Source organism: Mytilus californianus, unplaced genomic scaffold (genome assembly GCF_021869535.1).
Source record: "Mytilus californianus isolate M0D057914Y unplaced genomic scaffold, xbMytCali1.0.p SCAF_2, whole genome shotgun sequence".
Lineage (NCBI taxonomy): Eukaryota > Metazoa > Mollusca > Bivalvia > Mytilida > Mytilidae > Mytilus > Mytilus californianus.
The window spans coordinates 133,407,544-133,423,572 of NW_026262668.1; the positions used below are offsets into that span (position 1 = coordinate 133,407,544).

Genomic DNA, 16,029 nt, shown 5'->3' on the forward strand with positions numbered 1-16,029 from the left:
TCTTCCGCGCCGTTCTTAGCAGTGAAACACAAATTTTTGTTTGATCGCACCGAGAATACTAGTAATGAGGAAAGCACACTACCACATATTACGAACTGATATGAATCAAAAATATTTGCACCATATTTTATTGTTATATGGTGGTACCTTCATTTAAAATAAGAATGTGAAACATAAGATTTGATATAAAATTAAATTTTGCCAACAGAAGAGCTACTTACACATACAGCCAAATCTGGAAACATACACTACTCAGTAGAAGATAAGGGATGGATTGCTTATTGGAAAACAAACATCCTTGCGCTAATAGAAGTTCTTATTCAAAATGTTTCATTGACTCTATCCTGCCATCAGCATTATTTTGAAGAACAATTGAATATTTGGAAATTGACACAACAACAGAATAATTAAAACTAATATGTGTAGTGTTATTGTTTACTGTGAAAAAAATCGTGAGCAACTGAATCATTATTAATGCAAAATCTAAAATAAAATCAACATCATTTAATATTTTGAGCACCTGTTTTTCCACACGATACAACATCAGGATGTGAACATGGATCTTGGATAGCCATATCAGTGAAAGACTTATAATATCTGTCAGCATAATTGACTTTTACTTGTATTACACCCCATGTATACAATCCATGACGAAGTGTGGGCCACACAGCAGATATGATATTGGTATATGGTGTATAATCTATATCAAGAAAGTCCCATTCTGTATTTGTCTCTAGGTGAATTCTCATTCCTTGTGTTTCTGTAATAATATTTTTCCCGACATTAAATGTAGATGAAACTAATGTACATTTTATGCACTAAGAGTAATTTTCAGGTTTATATGATACTATTAAAATAACGAAGTTCAATTTGTTAGCCGGCATGACGTAAAATACGAATCAAGAATTCAACTTTATATATATATATATATATGTATATATATGTATAACTAATATCAGACAATGGTGTTGATTGCAAATTTCACCTTTCCATTTCTTTTTGTTCTCCACATAATTAATATTACCATTACCAATAATTAACAAGTTCTAGGTCGAATGCGATACCGATACCAATAGTATATGTCAAATGTAGTTTCCGATAGAATTAGGAAACCAGGACGGGTTCAAACAGAAAAATTTGGAAAGCAGAGATGACTGTGAACCTTATAATCAGCATGACTTTATCAGAAGACAATACGAATACTAAAAATCAAGGCTCAAAATATGACGTAGGTACTTTTATTAAGTCGTGTGTGTGTTCTAGTACTTTCAGAATATTACTTAATTACACTATACCCTTATAACAACCAATAAATAATGTAAAACAAAAAAAAACAATCAAAACAAATATTCAGCAACAATGTAAGTCATAACGATAAAAAGGTAAACTAAATGAGTTTTATAAAGAAAAATATGTACTGCATTTGTACTTCAAACTGAAATGCCTAAAAGAACCGAATAAGTTCGCACAAGACACACGATTATCTATGTTTATAATATCTACTGTCGTTTGGACGTGTTGTAACTAGCAATGTTGCTTATTAGACTGCAATTTATCTGTAGCGAAATGTATGGGCTTCATAGAAAGAACAATGCCTCAGACAAAAGTACAAAAAGCCATACACTTTTTATGTTCATAGAATAATCCTTCCTGTGAAATAAGAGTAACACTTTTAATCCTTCAAGAGGCCAACTTATGTATAAGTAACAGATATACAAAATAATACATGTGCAAATACAGCTTCCTGGTATCCTCTTCTATATTGAGCCAACGGTAATATTGCATCAAGAAATTGGAAACGATTAAAGATATTTTTTGGATTTTTTCCAATTGTGAGCTTTCCATTTATTTGACGCAACATTCTACCAGCACATGTCTACTGTAAGTATATCCCCCAGATAATCTGGACAGGGCCTGTGTTTCATATGTTTTCCTTGATAGTGGATTGCTCCTTACAAAGAAACAATTACATTAAGGGTTCCAAGTGATAAAGATGAAGTCATCCCTTATTATTTTTATGGAAGCCACAATGGTTTAGTTGGCCGTTATAAAATATCTTTGTCACATATAACTACGGACATGCTTCACTTGTCGTTACCAATATCACGTCCTACTTATCGCGATTGTGACATTATCCAAAGTGACGTATAGCCGGATGTTTACTTGCTTGATCACAACGACAGAATTCACATAATGAGCAGTTTTTGATATGGTTTATGTTGCTCAGTCTTCATTTTTCAATGTAACGTTTGTTTTGTTGATTGTCTCGTCGTGTTTTTTTTTATTTGTGGCCATAGTATTACTTTTTTTTACTTATAATTTTCGAATGCCTAGTGGTATCTTCTCTCTTTTTTCCCAATCACTGTTTAAATTACAGTTCATTATTGTGTCGACCTGCGTGGTCCGCGCTTAACCTAGATCGATTTCTATAAAAATCACACAACAGTTTGGAAATAAAACAAAATCAGGTGAAAGCTTCAATCTTTGATACGTACACTGACGGGAAATACATTTTTTTTTGTTCTTGCTACAAAGCAGGAGACAGCTCGACCAGCCTCGCTTTCATTAAGCTCGAACAAATAGATGTAATATTTCCAACAATGTATATATATTTCATATATAAGTTTGGTGCGTCCAAAGTGCTATTTTGAATTTACCTCCAACAGGATTTCTCAAACGCAAAAACATGTAGCCAAAAATTAGATGTATAAATACTTGAATACTTGAGGAGTTGAATGATGAAATTACTTAAGAGGGATTGCCTTGGATCCTTAAATTGGCATTCAAATTACATCTATTTTATTGTTTACATTAATTACTCAAGGTACCTCAAATGTGAAATGAAGGTTAGAAAGAAACATATATAAATATACATTGTTTTTTAAAGGAATTGTCATACTTCGAGCTTACTAGTTATATAAGCATAGATCTCCCTTTTTGATTAAACGTTCTGCATTTTTATTTTGTCGTAAATCTAAAAGTTAATTAAAATAAATTATTATGAATTGTGATGTCAGAATTGGAAACGATTTTCTATGGTTACCGTCATCGAAACACAAGATAAACGTTGGAATTAAGCTCATCACATAAACACAGGCTTTGATCTTTTAAGAAAGTAATAGAACTATTTTATCTAAGTAAAAAGTTCTAATGAATTTAAATGATAATTCTAAAAATCAATAGTGCTATATAACTGTGAGAGGTTTCCACTACGCAATGTGATACCTGCAGCTGAAGATGTGTCCTTTTCACCATGAGCATCTATAACAAGCTTTGGGTGAATTTGTCGTGGTCCATCAACAACATCACAAAGTTTAATATCTGTTGACACTTCTGATGCTATTCCAACCTTGTTTGAACCTTTCACAGATATCCTTTTACATTTATACAAACTGATGTCATCTGATAGTTGAATGTCAAAACTGAACTGTAAAGTTATTCACATATTTTCATCAAGCATAAGTTTGAAAAAATATAAAAACATGGTGATATTTATTATAACAAACATGAAAACTGTACGTTAGCGTCAGATTCATATTTACTACATTTAAATGAATGATAAAAATAACGGAAGCTTTTTTAAACATCACCTGCATATCATGAAGATTTCAGAAATCAATCTGGTAAGCTTTTGGGATCGACACTTTAATGAATGCAAAATCCACATTTTTGTATTTTCTGTCTTTTGTTAATTTATTAGTTTAGCGTAGATATATTGAGTTCAGCCATTTTCCATTTATTTTTTTCACAATTTTATCATATGTTGTGATGTAAAACCGTATCCCAAAGTTTAAGGGAGGATTGAACACTCATTGGCATGTGTAATGTCGCCATATTATTTATATGAATACCCAAATTCAGAGTCGGGCGATGTTATTTGTTGTCGACTGCTATAATTGTTTTTCGTTCATTGTTATTTGCTTAGCTTAAGGATGTACTTAGGTCAGGTTAGGATTTTTGTCAGATGTTCGGACTCCTTGGTGTTTTTCCTACGATACAGGGTAAAATATTTTGCCCCATACCACCCATATTTCTTTTCATATAAGACTTCAATAGCTCATAAAATGTCATTTACCAAGATTTAAGCAGATTCTAGATTTCTTTTCTTTCGATTTGAGACCCAAATAATACCAATGCAAATATAAGGTAAAAGTCCGAGTCAGCCTTTTCCCGCCATTTATAAAAAAATAAATATTTCGAAAAGGAGCTCTATAACCTATCAATATTTTTAGCTCAACTTGTTCCTTAACTAATGCTCTTCTGACTTATAGTATCAATTTTAAATTCTAGATTTTTTTAATTTCACTTAAGTACATCTTTAAGTTATAAACAAACATTCTTTGAATCGTTTCATTATTTTCTAGTACAGTTACCCGATAATATTTTTAAGCATTCTCGTTCTTCATTCTATGGTTAACACTGACCTTATTGACATTCTTACCACACTCCTTATTATGGTATTTTGGTCACATAACTTCCTAACTTGTCTACGTATACATCCCTGGATTTCAAATGTTTAGGCTTAGGCGTTCTTGTTGTAGTGAAGGTTAATATAGAAAAACGCTTCGGACACATGAAATTGGTAAAGTGCTATTCATACTTGATATGTTGTGTGCTCCTCCTTTTTAATATAATTTATTCAATTAAAGAACATAATACTTACATGAGTGTCATTGATAATTTTGCTGTTATTCACTTTCTGCCATTTAACATACATTCCACCAGAATTGCCATCTATTAAAGTCCACTCGTATTTTTCGATTGCATCAAACGCCTCTTGTGTATCTTCAAGATCGGGATCGTACATTCTTGCACATGTAACACTCATCTATATACAGAGGAAAAATACAAAAGTAAAGACCCGTTTATTGTTGCGCTGTAAAAAAAACTCTACTTACATTGTCATTTTGCCAGCACTCAAAAACGGAAATTGAACAGCAACATGATATCAAGTTAGGTTCATTTAATAACAATAACGGTACAAATTTTTCTGCATCCGATGCGCGTTTCGACAACAAATGTCTCTTCAGTGATGCTCGAGGCCAAAATATTTGAAAATCCGAAACTGTTTAAAAATGAATAGCTTATAGACCTGAATTTTGTAACATCAAATTTTATTAACACAATATCCGTATTTTCATGCCAGTGCCGAAGTACTGTTTACTGGGCTGGTGATAACCTCAGGGACTAACGTTTCAATCAGCAAATTTATATTGTTTAGGAAATCAGGACACCAATTGGAATATTGTATCAACTTATATATATATATGTACAAAATATGCATATAAAACTAAAAAAACAAATGATAGACAGCACGGGGCACATCGAAATATATGTAAGAAAACCTAGCAGTTTAAAATAGTATGAAAGGGCCATATACAAAACAGATGACCAGACCAGTATTTTGAAGAAATTTAACCAAACATGAAATTTTGACGGTGTATTAATATGAGAAATTATCACATGAACAAGCACACCATAACTGTAAATGTTATAAGAGCATACACTTCAAGCACGGGGAAATGTTCTACTTCCTCCACACAGCACTAGAGACAAACTCTAAAACATGCATTATGAAAGTTCCCATTGGAATACTTGAAGTAGTCTTATTTTTTGTCTTGAATTGAGATTAGATGAAGTATTTAAGACATGTCGATAAAGAAACATTAACCTTTGATTTTTGGCATCCTTGTGGATTGATAGTCTAACACCAGCATTACTGACTCACTGGTAATTGATAGATTTGTATGATAATCCTACTGTGCAATACGTTCTTTTTACTTTATCTATCTATTCATTAAACACAGATTGTGCACAGACAATGGATGTGTATGAACCATCGATTTCAAATGGCGTAATATTTATATAAAACTTATGATGTAACATTTTAAAAGAACAATATGCATATTATATTCTTTTAAAAAAGGAGAAGCATTATACTACCTTATGTGTCTCTAACGTTACTGATAGTCCACCTGTCACTGGTGTATTAGGTATGATAGTTACTCCATTGCTGTACATGATTGGAAAACATATATCATCAGCACAAAGCTTCACTTTTATCCTATAAGTCAGACCTGGTTCTAGATTCAAATTTCCTATTGTCATTCTATGATGGTTTCCAATGTAAGTAAAATCAAGAAATTCAGTCCAGTAATCTAAGAAATATAAGTATAACATTAGGAAATTCAGTTATCTAAGAAATATAAGAAGTGCAATGATGCGGTATACTTGCAGCAATAAATCGAAACGAAGTAATCAAAACATGACAAAAGGGCAAAGGCATTTATACTAATTATAACCTTACACATATTAAATTCTTGAGAATAAAAGGAGAGGCGGAAAATACCAAACGGACACTCAAAATCACAGGTCGAGGACAAACTGACAACGCCATGGTAACACAAAACCGAAAAAACGGCGAAAAGACAAATAACAGCCTACAAAACAAATGCTTAAGAAAAATCATAGTTATTAGTAATTCATTATGTTACTTACTCTACCATGGAAACAAAAACTGTACTTTTTTGTCAGTTTGGTAACTACCGAAACAACTATTATCGCTTTAATACACGTTATTACAGGTACCAATGAAGCAAATAATACATTATGGTCACTTCGATCATCATAGAAACAAGAAATATATTGCCGTAATTTACAAACCAATATCGATATCTAAGTACATGTATAGTGTTTAGTTCATAAGCAGCATGAATGTATAAAGTTTTCATATGAAAATGCATCCTTAAAAAAAGCGTCTCCCCTTATTATTAAGTTAACTGATGAATACTATGTAAATCGAAATGTTGTATTCTGTAATGTGCTGATATAATTAAATCTACATGAATTCAAAGTTTACATTAATATAAAGGATCGTGTTATCTTTCGCCGTCACCTTTCGTTTTCATAAAGAAGAGTAGTCTTTTCAATAAAATTCAATTTGTTTGAAAAATAGGATGCAGATAAATATGGGTTTTGCTTATCTTATGAAGGAATATATATACCGGATATCTATATAAAAGGATATTGCTTCTGTATTCATTTCTGGTAAAACAAATATGTTTCATACAAATACAATTAAAAAAAAAATAGATGGTCATATAATATTAATCTAAAGGAATGCGTATAAGAAAACAATCTCATAACGAAAGACAATATGTCTTATTCAGAAATTCCTTATTTTTATTCCTACCTCCAACTGGAGACTTCTCATCAACTCCCCAGAATGCGTGTTTTATAAACGTATTGGAAGTCGATTTAATACTCCAATAAGCTCCCAGCATAGTTGTCGAAGACTGGAAGTCAGTATCTTCATCACATTGAGGAACTGGATCCTAAACGATTATTTTAATAACAGATGTAATAAAATATTTTAAAAGTAATATGTCGTAACATTTCATACGTAAAAAAATAAATCAAAGCTTTCGAAAAAAAACACTTCTGTATTGTTCAAATTTCTTTGAAAAAAACGATTTGTAACCAGCATAGATCATACACAAAATTTCAGTGCAGTATATGTTTTTTTTTTCTTTCAATAGGATCTGACCAATCTACATTGATTATAACTGTACTTTAGTCACATAAAAGTGTGAAAACTGACCATAGAATGTAAAACTTACCAATATGTGATGACTGCTTTTGAGAGTTAGTTTGTCTAAAATAAATAATGACTATTTATATCATACTAATACATATACAACATATACTAGAAAGAGTACACAGGAATTGCCATTATCAATTACATGAATTTTAACGAATTCAAAGCCATAAATACAGGTATACTAATGATTGACATCGCTCAAAATCTATAAAAATAGATAAGTAAGTGTGCATTTAAATACGGTCACTTTTTGTTTGTATAGTTCAATCTAAATTTTTTCAGCTGTCGTGTTTGTGTTTAATCTTTTTCTTTAATAAATGTTGATTGCTGTCTGTTCCTCTAAGACAAGTGATTTTTTTTAAATTCCACCTTTGTATCTTCTAACCTCTTACTTTCCTCTTTTTCTCGACTCTGACATTTCCAAATGAATGCAATTTACCATCGCTCACCATGTACTTACATCAGCAACAAGACGGGTGCCACATGTGGAGCAGGAAATATATACCGTTCCAGAGTAACTAAGTTCACTTAAATTTTAAGTGGGGTTCCTGTGCCTCAATCTTAAGTTTTCTGTGTAGTTTTTGTTATTGTTGTGTATCTTTTGGTATGTTTTTCTTTTCATTTACACCCTTGGTCTCTTCACTGTTTTTTTTTTAATCAAGACATATTTGTCCGTATTTTGAATACCTGAACAATTGAATCCATCCTTAATGATGATTCCTATGACCGGTGTTGATGTATCAAGAACAGTAACTCCATCTGATGATATGACAACAGATCCTTTTATTGATATAGCTTCGACACTTGCATAGTAAGTCTGTAATAAATAGAATGAGTTCTAAATTCTGTTTCGGTTTGAAATGATTCTATAATAGAAAAGCGAAGGATATGGGTTCGCATGCATTAGTACGCAATATCTATTATTTTTTTTCAATTGAAATCGTACCATTGAGGTGTTTACGTCCAACTTTGATAGAAACCTTTTCAAGAACTGTAAATAAACTGATGTAATTGGGAAATGACCGAGAGCTTCAGATAATAAGCTTTAATTATAAACTAAAGTATTTCCAAAAATGATTTCGGAATCAGAACTATTTTCAACCGTACTATTAACTGATATATCACATGAAACCTGTAAAATATACGATCAGTGAACTAGTACAAATGTGAAGGGGTAGAAATATCAAAACATTACCTCCGATTGGTTTAACAATAAATTGTCAAATGTGTAACTAGTTGAAGATGCATCTACATTATTTGTCTCGGCAATATCACAGCTTTCTGGTATGGTACCGACACACAGTTTATATTCTAAAAGTAGATGGGGATGATAAAATCCTCTCCAAGCTAATGAAAATGTATCAACAACATCTGTAAAGTCTATATCATGTGTCTCCTAAAAAGATAAAAGCATGTTATTTCAGTTTTTTATCGTACAACACGTTGTTTTTAATAGACATTCTTCAGGTGTAAGAATGCATATTTTGGAAAAACAAAATTTTAAAAGCTTTAATTGGTTGATGAATTAATTGATTATGTGTACTTTACCCTACTTTCAGCACTCTAAACTATATCGTGGTGGCCACTTTTTATTGGTTTAGGAAGCCAGATTGCCCGGAGAGAACCACTGTCCTTCGGAAGGAAACTTGCAATCCTAGTCAAATGCGACCATAGTTGAATGCATCTTCCATGCTAAAGAAAATGTGTCACACCCCTATACTTATTTACAAATCTTATCTTGTTGGTAATATTCGCTTTCTAAAGTTTCTATCTATCAGTTATAGTTTTTAAGGTATAAGGCCAACACGCAAAACCATGGTAAAAAAGTCATTCCAGGACACGAACTATAATAAGAAGTTGACTGATAGTTTCGGTTATTTGAATTATTTGTAGAATTTGTATGCTGATCCTTTTTTCTATTTCACGTTTCTCTATTCTTATGTTCAAGATAATAGGCAAACACGAAAAACAAAGGTAAATGTCGTCATTCAAAGGCAATAATTCTTATCAAAATTAAATTTTTAAAGCATATAGACAGTAAGTAGATCTCAACACTATGAACTTTTCAGCCCAAGTAAATTTTTTTTTATTGAAAGCATTTTTCATAAAAATTAAAAAAATTATCGTTCTATTTTTAGTTATTTCAGCAATTTTGTTCGTAGGATAATTCATCGGACATATTTTCTTTAAACTAGATACCCCAATGATGATTGTGGCAAAGTTTTGTAAAATTTGGTCCCGTAGTTTTCAAGGAGAAGACTTTTGTAAAAGTCAGCAGACGAAGACAAACGACGACAGACGCCAAGCGATGAAAAAACTCACATCGTCCATTGGGCTAAGGTGAGCAAAAAAACAAGATTAATTCAACTAAATCAAAATTTGGTGATACAACGTAGGAGTTAATGTCACGATCACGACTGTGCCAAATTAACAATTTCATTCTTGGTTTCCTAGTGATAATCTTTTCAATGTTTTCGACAATTTAAATCCGTTTTTTCTCCGATACCGTCATTGATGAAAATTGAACTACCAATTGGACTCCTTTCATCAAATAGCTTCAACCAACCAAATAAGTATAAGATAATGTATAAGATAATACTGAAACAATCAACATCAAATTGCAAATAGAAATCACATATGTTTTCTAAAGTTTTTAGATATGGTTACATCGTACACGTTTCTGGATACGTCGATGTTTACCATTATTATCAATTAAATGTGTATGCTCACTTTTAACTTATCTGTTATTGACGCCTTATTAACATCAAACACAACACCTGGCACTGGCATCTGCGTGTAATGCTTGTAAGGCTCTGACGTGTGGGTAGCTGTCAATCCCGCTAGATTTGTTACTTTTATTGTGATATAATACTCATGGTCAGCATGTAGGGACCAAGGTAGGTATCTAGCCTCAATAGCCGTACATATCGGTGGTTTTGACTGGTGACAGCTTTTCCTGAACGACAGAGGACTAAAATCTAAGATATCCGTTCCATATTTAAGACGACCTGCAATGAAATATCAAAAGTCTACTCCATTTATCGCATTATCCATAAAATATTGTTTCCTATTAACAAAATATAACAACTATCAGGAGAAATATCTATTCTTGTCGCATTTTTCTAGTTTGATTTCGCTGATTTTTATGTTTTGCTTTCTGAATTGGCGTTGTAAGTTTACATTCCAATATTTGGTTTTGTATATCCTTTGGTTTCTTCGGCCTCTTTTTGAAATTATTTCCCTTAAGATCATAAAACTGTTTAACCATCTCCTTACACGTTCTTAGTATGAAGTTTTCGTAGAAGCAAAACATGCAAAAACGACAAAATGTGAACCGCTGTTTTTAAAATTTGAAGTTTGGTGCTAGTTATGAATAATTTCATTTTTTTAATTTTCATGAAAGCACTATTGTAATAATAACACATATAGCTAATTATTCTATACGCATATGCATTTAAAAAAAAAACATACTACTAAAAACAACTTGGATATAAATTAAGAAAATGTTTATATACATTGAAAACAAGGTATCATGGAACGAGTATATTTCTCAATTTCAAATGGTATCCTGGTTAAATATGAACATTGAAAACTACAACTTTAATTACTGTCTTCCTAAAACGCAAGTTATCTTAACATACTGATACTGAAAGGTTTGATTTGACTAAAAATTAAAAAAAAAAAAAAACTTGCATTTTAAAAAATTGAGAGTATTAAAATGAAAGTAAAGTAATGGGTAGTGAAATTTTCGTAAAACGTAAAAAAAAGATAGCTGTTCACAAATTGGACTGAGGATTTCAAGAAATTCCTGGAAGATACAGTTTTGAAAAAAGTTATATCACAAAAATACTGAATTCGAGGAAAATTCAAAACGGAAAGTCCCTAATCAAATGGCAAAATCAAAAACACAAACACATCAAACGAATGGACAACAACTGTCATATTCCTGACTTGGTACAGGCATTGTCTTATGTAGAAAATGGTGGATTGAACCTGGTTTTATAGCGCTAAACCTCTCACTTGTATGACAGTCGCATCAAATTCCAAATTGAAAGTCATCTTTCACAAAAAAAAAAAAAAAAAAAAATCACGATTGGTAATTTTTAAGAACAAAAGACATTTCATTTGTATGAATTATAAATTTATTTTTTATTCATTCAAACCTTCACGAACTTGATTGAACGGAAACGATGTTTTATTATTTCAACTTCTAAAACTGTATAGAATTATCTTTATTTCATAGTCATGATCATACTATAGAGTCTATAGAATTATACACATTGAATATATTCGTATCATTATGTTAACTGCTTAGACTGTTCAGTATTATACCTATTGCATATTCATATGTCAATGGATATGGATCTTCTTCATCGACAAATAATATTCCGGACCAATTAGCAACAAACACTTCATTTTCTAACTTAACGTCTATTCGGCTGTTGTCAACTCTTGGAGATGATGCATCAATGATGATCGGTCCAATACTCTGTAATATTAGGTACGTATTATATGTCTCCAAGTACAAAGAACTATCTTACAAAATGAAATTCATGCCGTTTTGATGATTTCTCATTAGATAGTCATAGTTGTTAACCTATAAAATGTCACATGTGTAAGGAGCATTAATTCTATTTTTTTAAGTTGTTAGTCAATGATTAACTCGAATTATCGTGAAAATAAAATCAAAATTGACGACAACAAATGGTATGATTGCTTTTCTTAAAATATTTGAACTAATATTAAAACCTCATTTACTTTGATTTTCATCTAACCAATAAAATAAGCCGACTTACCTGCATTCCCTCAACGCCAGTCTTACTTAAAGCCTTTATTATGACGTAAAATAATTTTCCTTCATCAAGATCAGGATTATTTAATCTGAAATGATTGTGGTGTTTAGTAGACTTGAATGGTACTATATCCGGAGCTGCACTGCCCTTTGTTGTTGAAAGGCCGACTTCATAATCATATACTAGAACATCATCAATACCAGACTTCCAACTAATAAGAAGCTACAAAATTTTGAATGAATAGAATATTCGAAATTGGAGATACAAAACTTGTTAAATTCTCAAAAACCCTTAAAAAATTTCTACCAGCAGTTTATAATATCTTTTGGAAATGAGAATTATCGAGACCTCTAAAAACATTTACAGTAATCATATAACCATCTTTTTTATTGCTGTTGTTGGTTATCTTATTTTTGTGAGTACATGCAACTTCTTGTTGTCTTTTAGTGAGATTGAATAAAAGCTTGCCGTTAGCCGTCACGAATTGGTTGTCGCAGTTAACTTGTCCAACTGCTTTTTACTTTCATTCTCAGTTATATATACATGCATTCATTTGAATTAGACGATTATACTTTTATCATTGTTTCTGTCTTAATCCCTCGTTTTTTCTGTGTTTAATTGAAAGTATTTTGAAAACAGGTGTGTAGAATACATCATACAATCTTCGAAAAACTGCTTTATCGGCACATTTGTAATTACACCAAAAGTTGAATATACAGTCATTGCCACTAGCAAACAAAATAAATCCAAGACTGTTTAGCGACCTTGTAGTTACGACACTCATGTTAATTATAATTCTAACCTGTGATATCCTCGGCAATATAGATAAAAATGACGATGACTGGTCTGCCAAGGATTCACAATCGATTGCAGTTATCATCGACTTTGGATAAATATCAATGTCATCAATTAGACTGGAAGAGGAACTGCCAGAAAAAAAAAACATACGTTAGCGAGGTTATATCTTATTATAACAAATTATCACCTATACTATTGTACATATTTATTTTATAATTGATATTATTGTGATTATTACAAACAAAAAGGATAACAGGAATAACCAAACAATTTGACCGGTCCACGACTAACCAACCACCAACAACTCAATTCTCTGCGAAAAGAAGAACAACACATAGTCCAGATAGCCTGACCTGACACAGGAAACAATTGTGCTGGAGTTAATCCAGTTTTGCAAGGACTCACCCATATCTTAGTTTACCTATACATTGGGGGTTAACCACCTTACGAAATCTTCACAGGATAGCCACTACAATATGATATCTTATTTGGACAAGAAAAGGACAGACATCACATTATCTGAAAGATGTGTTTAACCATTAAACCAGGTTCAACCCACACTTTTTTCTTAAAATGTCCTGTACTTAGTCAGGAATATGTCAGTTGTTATCTACAGTCCATTTCTATGTATGATGGCGTTTGCTTTTGTTGTAGTTAAGTGTTTCTGTTGTTCCGTTGTTTTCCTCTTAATTAATAGAAACAAAATAAACCACATAGGTTTCATGAAATTTTCCATTAAATTTCATTGAAATTGGGCAAATTTATTGAAGAATTTTTTCAAAACAAAACAATTCTAACTCAATAGTTGTTGAGATTAAAATGTACCGTCTTATATATATTTTTACATGAAACATTATATCAATAGATAGTTTGAGATGAAAATAACTACGTTAATCTTATTCTTTTCAAAATTAGTTGGTTACTGTAAATATTGGAAAGAACTTTTGATGAAAGAAATTAGAAAAGGGCAAAAGCTACATATTTAAACTAAACTTCTACATACGAAGTAATTCGCATACATCAAAAACATGTTTAATATAAAGTTAAATCCGATATAATTCGCATACATATTATTAATTAAATACATTTGTAAAATTAAGTTAAATCCGAAATATTTCGCATACATATTATTAATTAAATACATTTGTAAAATTAAGTTAAATCCAAAATAATTCGCATACATTAAATACATTTGTAAAATTAAGTCAAATCCGAAATAATTCGCATTAAATACACTTATAATATTAAGTTAAAATAGTTAGGTAAACGTAAGATAATCCACTTTGACCATCATAACAACGAGAGATAATCCAATTTGACCATCATTACAACGGGAGATAATCCACTTTGACCATCATTACAACGCAAGATAATCCCCTTTGACCATCATTACAACAGGAGATGATCCACTTTGACCATCATTACAAATGCATTGTATTAGGATGCTTATGTCATGTTTACATTATTAAAAGTTAGGTCGCGTGTGTGTACCCTTAATTCAAAGACATTTGGTATACCTTACAAGTTGTTCCACAGCATTTGATGCAGCTTAAGGATTGTTGTTAATCAAAACGGAAAATTTGTGATGCAAAAGTTGATATCTTCTCATTTTATCTCAAATACGCCATTTTATTAAACACAATCAATTATGTCTTAAAATCGACAATGTTTGATACTTTTTACGGTAAGTTTTATAACCTTTAACATGTCAATAAAAGCTACGTGATTGAAAAAACCTAACTATGATAGCATCTCAATCATAATTCAAAGTTTTTTTTTTATAAATTGATATACTATATAGAATAAAATTTACATACCTGCATGCATTTTTACTATTGTTGACTAGATGCCTTCTTAACGATCCATCTAGGTACCAAATATTATTGTTTTTATCTTCAATAAGTCGAGGTATTGTTCTTAAATCTTTTACAACTATATCTACGACATATGGTACTGACGAGGAAATTGTAACACCATCGGAACACACCAGTGAAGATGCCTCGTTTGCTCTATTGAAAGCAACAACGCTCACGTAATATTTACCCTCTTTTGAGGCAGTGAAACTAGCAAATGTGTTGAAAGTTTCAATTCCCTAGAAATAAAGAATATGTTATCAATTGCTTATAAATACATTCAACTTCCTATACTACTTCGATTTCTGCTATTCAAAAAGTGTTGATAAAAATACCAAACTCTGAGGTAAATACAAAAAAAGGTAAAGTAAAACGTTAGACTATATCAACCGATACAGGAAAGACTGGATGGTAGACTTAACCTTAGTTATATTGTGTTTACTGTCAAAGATTTTGGTATTTATCTTTGTGTTTGTTTATCCTTAATAAAAGTGAACTTGTTTTATAATAGCATTAATTCCAGTTTACACGAAAAATATAGATAACCTGTATGATTTACCTTTGTAAAAGAGAAAAAAAGAAAAAAATACGAAATGATCAAAACCATCAATTGAAAACATCTTAAATTTTTACTGATTTTAGCAATTAGTCAAAACCATATTTTCATTATGTCGTCATCACTTTTATACTTACAAGTGATGCATTTATTAAGTCCTTCCGTTCCCAACAGTGATCAGAGAAGACATATTTGTAGTATTTGACACCACTTTCTGGATCAAAGAATCCGTCCCAATATACATGTAGTTGTAGATTTTGTTGATAGTCTATCTCTGGGAAATCAGGCAGACCGTCATGAACAATTCCTGGTTGTGGAGCTGATGTGTCTATCGTTATCTGAAGTAATGAGGAATGTTTGTAAATAACTGTATACTAACAATGTGTTCTTTAAATATTATCCTTCAGTCTTATCGCGTCAAAAAATATG

General features: G+C 31.3%; 1 protein-coding gene across 1 annotated transcript in view; it reads right to left on the bottom strand.

The window, feature by feature from the left end:
• The window catches only part of LOC127731085 (uncharacterized), a 124,627-nt gene that overhangs the window by 24,392 nt on the left and 84,206 nt on the right, over nucleotides 1-16,029 (bottom strand). The window contains exons 18-31 of the mRNA XM_052239944.1: nucleotides 15,738-15,938; nucleotides 15,009-15,283; nucleotides 13,196-13,319; nucleotides 12,397-12,615; nucleotides 11,933-12,089; nucleotides 10,331-10,608; nucleotides 8,796-8,996; nucleotides 8,288-8,417; nucleotides 7,620-7,654; nucleotides 7,193-7,334; nucleotides 5,944-6,158; nucleotides 4,664-4,828; nucleotides 3,226-3,427; nucleotides 521-760 (exon numbers count right to left, since the gene is read on the bottom strand). Of these exons, the coding sequence (XP_052095904.1) occupies nucleotides 521-760; nucleotides 3,226-3,427; nucleotides 4,664-4,828; nucleotides 5,944-6,158; nucleotides 7,193-7,334; nucleotides 7,620-7,654; nucleotides 8,288-8,417; nucleotides 8,796-8,996; nucleotides 10,331-10,608; nucleotides 11,933-12,089; nucleotides 12,397-12,615; nucleotides 13,196-13,319; nucleotides 15,009-15,283; nucleotides 15,738-15,938 (2,584 nt within the window). The remainder of the gene's footprint in view (nucleotides 1-520; nucleotides 761-3,225; nucleotides 3,428-4,663; nucleotides 4,829-5,943; nucleotides 6,159-7,192; nucleotides 7,335-7,619; nucleotides 7,655-8,287; nucleotides 8,418-8,795; nucleotides 8,997-10,330; nucleotides 10,609-11,932; nucleotides 12,090-12,396; nucleotides 12,616-13,195; nucleotides 13,320-15,008; nucleotides 15,284-15,737; nucleotides 15,939-16,029) is intronic.